The sequence below is a fragment of the Pararge aegeria genome, chromosome 14 (assembly GCF_905163445.1).
Source record: "Pararge aegeria chromosome 14, ilParAegt1.1, whole genome shotgun sequence".
NCBI lineage: Eukaryota > Metazoa > Arthropoda > Insecta > Lepidoptera > Nymphalidae > Pararge > Pararge aegeria.
The window spans coordinates 2,679,636-2,689,288 of NC_053193.1; the positions used below are offsets into that span (position 1 = coordinate 2,679,636).

The window sequence follows — 9,653 nt, forward strand, 5'->3', positions numbered from 1 at the left end:
TCGGTTCCTATCACAACGGTATACGTGGTATCGCGAATCAACAAATTCATTGTCAAAGATATCACTAGTCAACCAAGTTTCTGTCAATAGTATTATGTCATAATCGTACATAAGAATGCTCATATATAGCGTGTGGAGTTTAGTCCGTATTCCACGACAATTCTGGTAATATATTGAAAGGACTTTATCCATTAGAAAAGAAAATAAGTGTAATAAGTATTACCGCTATTATTAACTTTCCATAGGACAGGATCGACAGTATTATTGTTATCAGAAACATGTAATAAAGTTTAATAGTAAAAATGAAAATATTATTTATAATGGAATTATTTAGTTCACTAAAGATATATTCTAAGTGTATATAATGTTTACTTACATGTGAGCCACTGTATCCGACACAAACTGCATGAGAATTTTCGTTACCTAAAACTAGCAATAAAAAAAAAAAATGTTTTTGTTCACTGCTTAATACTAATACCATATTATAAATGAGTGACAAGCAATTTAATAACACCACAGTTTTTGTAACGCAATTATTTAAGCTTCGAGACGATGTCTTCTTTTGTCCGTATAGCCAAGACGGGTGACGTGTCAGTCTTGCGAGCCAGTATAGTGCCGTGCTTAACCCAAGTATATGCGTAATCATGCTTCTTTGCGTGTTCCCGGCACTCACGAAAAAGTAATTTGTTCATCAAGGTAAGGTGCTCATTGACATATATAGCTTGTCTGGTACCGGTAATCAGGAGATGCTCAGTGTTCAGGTATCTTTTAGCACGGCAGGCTGCTATGATATTATCACGTAAAATTCTGCTGGAAAGCTTGACAATCACGTTCTTGGGTCGGGACTGGGTGGTTGCATGTGGTACTCTGTGGACTGCAATAATGTTGGCGGGTGTAATCGGGCAGTTTACTGCTGCTCCCAAATTTATTATCATACCGACTAGGTTTTCATTGCGCCGCTCAGGTAGATTAGCAACTTCAATATTACATTCCCTGGATTGCTGCTCCATGGCCGCCATCTTGTTCTCTAGTTTAAGCAGCTGTTCCGGTAGGGTTTCTGTAAGCGCATTGCGTTTTTCTAGCGAACATAGCCGGGTATCGAATAAGTCCTGGCGATCACTTGCAGCACACATAGATTTATCCATTTCATATAGCCGCTCTTTCACGTCATTTAAGGAGTCTTTGATAGACGAGTTATCCGAGCGTAGGCCGAGGACTGTTGAGTTAATATCAGCAAGGCTTGCAGTAACTTTTAATAATTCATTTGACAGCGCCGTTTTGATTGCGGTTGAAACCGTATTACTGATAGATTCGTCAGCTTTGCAGCACCATGCTGCAACGTGTTCATTGAACTTTTCTTCCATCGTCGTGAAGTGATACCCTTCGTCACAGTCTCGTTTGCGTTTGCGCATCAGCTCTTTGTTACGCATACCCACGAAACAGCTATCATCTATCGAAGACAAGTCCGGCGAAGATGTACACTTTGGTATACATGTAGGCGGTGTGCGTTGCAAATCCATATCAGATGATAGGTATTCGTTGTCGTAGAATTCAGCGGGGGTGAAGTGAGGGCGTCCTTCAGTTACGACCGGCACATGCGATGCCAGAAAAGGATGGCAGTAGAGATAAATGTTTTTCTAATGGAATTTTTCGATGCACAATTGAAACACTGCACTCAATTAAAGAACTTATTACGATTACATTAAGTTCGAGATTTCCTTCTAATCAGTGTGACTATATTGCAAGAAATTAATACAGCGTCCACTCTTAAACGAGGCCCGAAAGCGAATGAACGATGTTGGAGTGATGAACGTTCATGTTCATCACTCCAACATTTTCTAGTTGAGGTCGAACCCACGGCCTTGGACTCAGAAAGCAGGTTCGCTGCCCACTGTCATTTTTAATATACAGTGTTGAGGTGTTTTGGAATACGCTTCTAACATAGTTTAAATGTGCTTATAAACTTTATGTTTACACAAGAGAAACATAGAAGAGGTATGAGGTATTTCCTTCGAGAAATTCTAAGAAAATATAATAATATGTTACGAGGTATTTTTAAATAAGTTTCAAACATAGATTCAATATGTCGTTACACTTTTTGCTTATATGAGAGAAATATAGATATTTGTTAAGTTTTTCCAAGAAATTCTAAGTTGCCTCATATGTGTTGACAAGTTAAGTTGAACATACGAGTAGTTTGAATGCGTTGTTACATAAGTATTTGTTTACTATAACAGAAACACAGAAAAGATATTAAATAAAATAACTAAATAAATATACTGTGACAATACAAACATCGCCATCTATTCCCAAAGTAAGCGTAGCTTGGGGTACCCGTAAGGTACTAAGATAACTGATAAATATTTTTATGAATAATATACATTTATACTTACTATATACAGATAAACACCCAGAAACTGAAAATATTCATGTTTATCACACAAAAATTTTCCATTATTAGGTTTACTACGTTTTTCTGCGGAAAATATCCAAGTAATTAGTAACTATAATATTTTTGACGCGTTTTGAAATAAAGTTCAAACCACTGACCTCTATTATCTATTATAGTATAATAGAGGTCAGTGTATCTAAATATAGTTAATAAACCGATTTTGTTTACACCAGAGAAACATAGAGAAATGCTACGTTTTAGGTTATTATGTCAATAAGTTACAGGTAAAAACTAGCCTGGGGTTAGAAAATCGGCTTCGGGTACGGATAGTTCTGCATGCGATTACATGAGATTATAATCTATCTACCAATCTGCATTGGAACAGCGTGGAGAGTATAAACGCTATCTCTCGTACACAATGCCAACTTTGTAATATCGTTATGGTACTACAATTTTTATTATCTCAAAAGAAAAACCATGAGTCATTGCGGCACCAAGGTGTAATAAACTTACTAAAAATTTTGACCGAGAAAGGATTAAGACACACGATAGCTGTCGGCGACTAGCTTTTACCTTAGATGATAATAATTAATTAAGGGTTATTAGGTAAATAGGATATTATTTAAATGTTAAACTAACACGATATAGAAATTGGAGACAATTAGGTTACGATACAATTAGTTTGTTAAGGAATTATTATTAAATAAAAAGTCTCCGATAGCTTCCATTTTCGGTCGAAGACATTGACACTCGATAGCTCACATATACAGAATCTGACATAAATAGGCCACTTTGACAGACCGCCAGTCAGTCGTCGATCCAGAGCATTGAGATCAGAAACATCTCAGAAGTGTTTTATTGCGTGTCGCTAAACCCTCCCCCCGCGCAAGGTTACGACTACCTTAACACGGTAGAAGAACATGTCCGGAGTGCGTAGCAGACGGGTGCCGACCAGCGCACGAGGCAGAGCTCCAGGGTTCTTATACCTGCCTTATTTCGCGCCTTGTCGCCCAGTGGGACACGTTCCCTTGGCGTTGCTTCGGCATAAAACGCCTACGCGCCGCAGCAATAGCATGTCAGCCAAGGGCCAGCCAAGAATACTTCTTACCCAAACTGTTCCAGCGGTAAATAAAAAATAAGCGCGGAGAAACTCGCAAGTAATAAAAGTTGGCTAGTTTAAACAGGATTCGAAATTTTTATTGCACTAGTCAAAATATGGTCACAGATCAGACTATTAGTTATAGTAATAATAATTTAATAATTACAAACTAAAATTAATATTTACAATAAATATAAGCCTAACTTCTCTTATGGGCATGGTACCCGAAATGCTGGCGCTATTGCCCCCTTTGAATTGCTAGACTTAGCCGTTGGGCTAAATAAGCGTCAGCTCTTGGGTCACCAGACGTCAGGACCTAAACCAAATTCAACACGTATCCGATATCCGTAGTAAAATATTTCAATCACTTAACTATCGAGGCAGATAATATATTGCTTATTTGTAAGAAAACTTGGAGGAGTGCTGACTAAATATTGTGCAGTAAATATGGCATGTAGTCTGCATGCTCGTAAACATCTGCATTTATATCCACACTAAGAAAGTTATAGCGCTATAAAGAAATATTACATTTCACCCCACTGAGGAAAAATAATATTTATTTATTTATTAACAGTGCCTGTAGTATGTAGACGTTAATAAAAAAACGGATGTGTACTTATGTACACGCGTTAGAAGTTCTACTTCTTTGGCGTAAAAAGATAATAATCTTAAAAAAAAAAAAATCTGGGCATTTAATACATAGAAAGCTTTATTATAATTAGATAATTCATTATCTAATTATCTCATTATCGGACAACTAAGTTACACTCAACATTAAAATTTGAGATTTTTGTACAATTAAATCACCGGAATGAGCCCGCAGACCTTTAACTGTTGCAAGTGTACACCGTCAAACCTAATTTTGAACTTAACTGTAGACTAAAGCTAACTTCACGGTGTTGCTTGTTCGTGACGGTGTGCGCACGTAAAAACTTACTCTCATTTTTTCCTAACGCGCCAAAAGAAGTATAACTTCAAAAAGTTTTCCCTAACTTTCTTGGATTTAAAAGTATTGAATGAATGAATGAATACACTTTTATTGTACACCACATAAACATAACAAATTAAAAGTAAAAATTTAACAAAAGGTATACAATTTGGCGGCCTTATCGCTACATAGCGATCTCTTCCAGGCAACCAAAGGCGTTAAAAACAGCTCAAGAAGAGAGGTAGGTGGTGCATTTAACTGTACTGTGTTGCAAATAAACATGCATAAACCTATATATACAAATATAATATGTACATATAACAAACTTACAATAAAATATATAGATAGTGATAATAATTAATATATACCTACATAATTAATATCAAAAATAAATAAATATATACAATATTGTCAAACCACAAAATAAAACAGAAGGGAATAGGCAAGTTAAAGATCCGCAGATGCAGACAAAAAATGATCTTTGACAAGTTTTTTAAAATGGTAATAGACTGTGCCTCTCGGATTTCAAGAGGCAAGGCATTCCAAAGCTTAACAGCCTGAACAGTGAAAGATCGGTGGAAGAAAGATGAATTATGTGAAGGCACCCTTAAGATCAACTTCCTTGCAGTACGGAGAACTTCACCAGGGCGACCAACGAATTCAAATTTTTCCTTTAAATAAGGTGGAGAAGAAGGAAAAAACAACACACAGTAGAGAATAGAAAGAATGCGCAAATTCCGGGGAAGTCGAATAGGTAACCACTTGAGACGAGAGCGAAATTGTGATACATGGTCATATTTACGTAACCCAAATATGAACCGAATGCTAATGTTTTGAAGTCTCTCAAGTTTATTTAACTGATCGTCAGTTAGGTTAACAAAGCTTGCGTCAGCGTAATCCAGAATAGGAAGAAGGAGAGTCTGTGCTAACATAATCTTGGTAGGAATCGGAAGGAAAAATTGAAGGCGACGCAAAGAGCCTAGAGATGCAAAAGTTTTCCTGCTGACTTCCTTTAAGTGATTAGTCCAACTTAGAGTGGAATCCATAGTTACACCCAGATTTCTAACGCTGTCAGAGTACGGAAGTATTCTTATTTTACTAATATTTCAAAAGACATATAAAGGTTAAAAATAGTACGAGCTTTATCAATTGCCTATAACAGTCCACTGCTGGGCTAAGAGGCTCTCCCAACAGCAGGGTTTGATCGGATTTAAATAAGTATTATCTTTTCCTAAAAGCATGTCTATATATAGTACCACAAAACAAATGTTATTAAGAATCTTGTAGGAACCCTCTATTTATTCGTGATAAAAATATCCATCAAAATCGGTGCAGTGGTTGAGCACATATAACAAACAAACCGCGAATCAAACACTCTATATAAAATTTGCATGTATGTATGCTGAATCCTGGAAAAGGAAATTTTGTCCTGTTAACACAGGTTATTTTGTCTTCGAGTACAGCATCAACGTAAAAGTTACTTTACTTAACGCAATTAAAAAGGGTTTTTTTTATTTCACTACAAGTTAGCCCTAGTATGCAATCTCACCTGGTGGTAAGTCATGATGCATTCTAAGATGGTAGCGGGCTAATCTGTTAGGGATGTATAACTATCGGTTTCTACGCGACATCGCACCGGAACAGTAAATCGCTTAGCGGCACGTCTTTGTCGGTAGGGCGGTAACTAGCCACGGCGAAAGCCTCCCACCAGACCATAGAAAATTCAGACATTATAACCCGAATCGTAATCCGAATCCGAATCGAAAACGGGACCTCGCACTTAAATTCACAGCGTTCACCGTTGCGCCAGGTAGTCATTTGTTACCTACGGCGCCATGCGTAGATAACAAATACTATCTCTATGCTAAGATCGGTTACAGCTTGACCGAGATAGTTTGCATCCTACAGACGGACATAGAATATAATTTTTTTTTTTTTTTTTTTGATAATTGATAGACCAAGCAAATGGCAGATGTAATGTATAGGTATAAGCAATATTAATATAGGTTTTCTCATAATTAGCAGGGTTAAGGCCGTAGTCCACCACGCTGGCCCAGTGTGGATTGATGGACTTCACACGCCTTTGAGAACATTATGGAGAACTCTCAGGCATGCAGGTTTCCTCACGATGTTTTCCTTCACCGTTAAAGCAAGTGATATAATTGCTTGATACGCACATAACGCCTAAAAGTTTGTGAATAAAACTAAAAAAAAAACTATGTGATCGAGTTATTAAATTAGCAAAATTTCATAAAATTGCAAAAATTAAGGATAATAAAGAAGCGATGATAGCGCTTAGCGTAGGAGCTCGACTTCACTTTCGGGGTGCCGAGTTCGAATCCCAGTATGAACCTTTAACTTTTCTAAGTTATGTGCGTTTTAAGTAATTAAAATATCACTTGCTTCAACGGTGAAAGAAAACATTTTGAGGAAACCTGTATGCCTGAGAGTTCTTCATAATGTTCTCAAAGGTGTGTGGTGTCCACCAATCCGCACTGGACCAGCGTGGTGGACTACTGCCTTAACCCCTTCTCATTGTAGGAGAAGACCCGTGATCTGTAGTGGGCCAGTAATGTGTTGACGTCATGATAATGAAGTTGTTACATATTTTTGAAAATTGTACGCTATACAATTACAGCGAAATGTACGAGTTAATATTACGTTTCTTTGGGTGCAGATAAAAGTCTGGCTCTAAGTAATTTTCTTAAAATGATTATATTTAATCGTTTCGGTTTAATTAAATTAAAAACTTACCGCTTAATACAATATTTATCGGTTAAGTCAAAAATTTATTATTTTGCAATCCACTTTATAGTATTCTATAATTATAAATATAACATCGTTTATTTCACTAATAAGTTAAACATTAAAACCAGTTTATTGCATTACAGTAAAACCATTTTGTCAACCAATAAAATTAGTAAACAATTCGAAACAAAGGATCAAATCAAATAATTGTTACAACAGTAACAGAAATTAATACAAAATTCGTGAAAGTTTATTACACCAATCACGTTAGAATATAACATGTTAAATCACCAAAAATAACATTTAAAAGAATCAATAATAACCAAATGTAACCGTCGTAGTCCTAGCTTTAGTATTCCGGATGCCGTCGAGGTGAGAGGACGTCAGCGTCGCTCTGGCAATCGAAATGGTTTCGTAGACTATGAGACGCGAGTAATATTTTTTTCCTGTGTGACTTTAAAGTGCCCATTATGGATTGGAAAGGATCAACTCTCGTTTTTCTTGCGCTGTTAGTAGCAGTTTTCGGCAATCCCGCGAAAATAGGTGAGCTTAATATAAGTTATATTTGTTTATAGGGAGGGTATTTATTGGTGAAGCTTGTATTTGGAACAAAGATGTAGCCAAGATTCCGTTGAGTTGAGTGTTCGATACATTGTACGGTTGGAATTGGTACTTAGACTTTTGAAACTATATTACATTTTCTATTATTGATATAATTTTATATACAATGTAAGTAAATTTTCGTAACGCTCTACTAAAATAATTAAACTTATTGTAAATACGATGATAAATACAGCACTAAGAAAATACGGAAATGACAGTATATAAAAATGGTACTGCTCTTAAAATTATATAATCTTTTGAATATCAAATACTAGTAGCTTCTGAATAATCGAATTCTTAATGCATTACACTATATTTACTTTATTAAATATGTAAAAATTAGTGCCATGCCTAGCTAACTGAATGGTTTGAACTGAATGTATAAACGGATTAACACATAGAATACTAAGCCTCGGGAAAAACAGATAATCCGAACGGGGGAAGCCAATAATATTATATATCTAGTTTATTAGTTTAACATAATAATTTATTCCTAGTTTCGCTTGATTAAAAAAGTCGTCCGTAGGCTATAGGGTGATTTAAATAACCTACCTCAATGAACTGGCTATTGAACATAGCGAAGATTAGTACGTTAAAATATACCAATAAACTCTTGCGATAACAGATAATAGAACTAGAACTGTCCTCTGTATTTTTTAATTAATAACTTTGAGGTACCTAATCGTGATAACTTTGATCGCCAACTTAAACCTAGAGCTACGAGGGTTTCAAACGCACCTGGTCCAAGAAAAGCCCATAACAAATTTAGCAGGGCAATTTTTTGCTACCTCATAGTCAATTAATATTTAGCTATGCCAATATTTAGTAAGACAATCTCACACACAAGCTTTTTTATCGTTGAAGTAATCCTTAATATTATAATAGGATTTTTCTATTAGCTTACGTTTTATATAAACTTTGAATTTGTTGAGAGACATCTCAAATGTTTCATTCGGTAATCTGTTGCAGTTGTGGCAGTTATTGTTTTGAGATTTTATTTGATTTCTTTAGAAGAGTAGAGTAGGTATATTATAAGGATTAAGTAATTTAGTCTTATAGACTTTGAATTCCATCTTGCATCCAAGTGACGCCACTTTATTCTGTTTCAACACTCGATTGTCCCAACTGACAGATAAGAAGATGAGATAGTTTTTCATACATTTTAACATTGATTGGTTTATGACAGATTTGGAAACAATTTCAGATTTTGATCAAACGTTGTAAACATGACGGTAACTTTCTATACATTGTAAGGTTGTGGAGTTTACGGTTAAAAATTATTACAAATAAAGCACCAGCTAGTTCATTTACGCAGTTTGAGTATAAGAATACTTATTCAATATTGAATACTTATTCAGATTAAATCTGTATTAATGGTGCAACTTTACGTTAAGTTAGAACACTGACATTGCTTTTATGGTATTAATGATACCATTCGATAAAATTTAACGATGTAGAGGTGACGGTAATTTTAACATAGTAACATTTGAAAATTATTATCAATGTAGAATCGACTGTTTTATTTATGCAGTTTAAGATATATTACACCGATTATATTACATTAAATGGTGTGGGTTTTATTTTTAGTTATTTAGAAAATAATTTAAACTTGACAATGTTATTTTGTGATAGTTTTTGATACAATTGAACGTTTTATAGATGAAGGTAACTTCCTATACTATAGAATGAGTGTAGTAAACTATTGAAAATCATTATTGTTGTATAAAGATTTAAATATTGTTTTTGTAATATATTATAATAGTTAAGACTTTTAACCTTTTTAGTGCGTGATTTGAGATAGGTATATGTCATACCAGAATTTTAAAGGTGTATTAAACAATAATAATTTTGTAGGACATGTTTATAAATGAAGTTCGATAAAC

The 9,653-nt window shown here is 35.1% G+C and overlaps 1 protein-coding gene across 1 annotated transcript; it reads right to left on the reverse strand.

Moving 5' to 3' along the window:
- Positions 1-533: 533 nt before the first annotated feature.
- LOC120629435 lies at positions 534-1,520 on the reverse strand. The gene has a single exon (XM_039898378.1). The coding sequence runs from the start codon at positions 1,518-1,520 to the stop codon at positions 534-536; it is 987 nt and encodes a 328-aa protein (XP_039754312.1).
- Positions 1,521-9,653: the final 8,133 nt, after the last annotated feature.

Bases quoted from the DNA above. Each gene is read 5' to 3' on its own strand.
- LOC120629435 (XM_039898378.1), bottom strand. From the start codon at position 1,520: ATGGATTTGCAACGCACACCGCCTACATGTATACCAAAGTGTACATCT.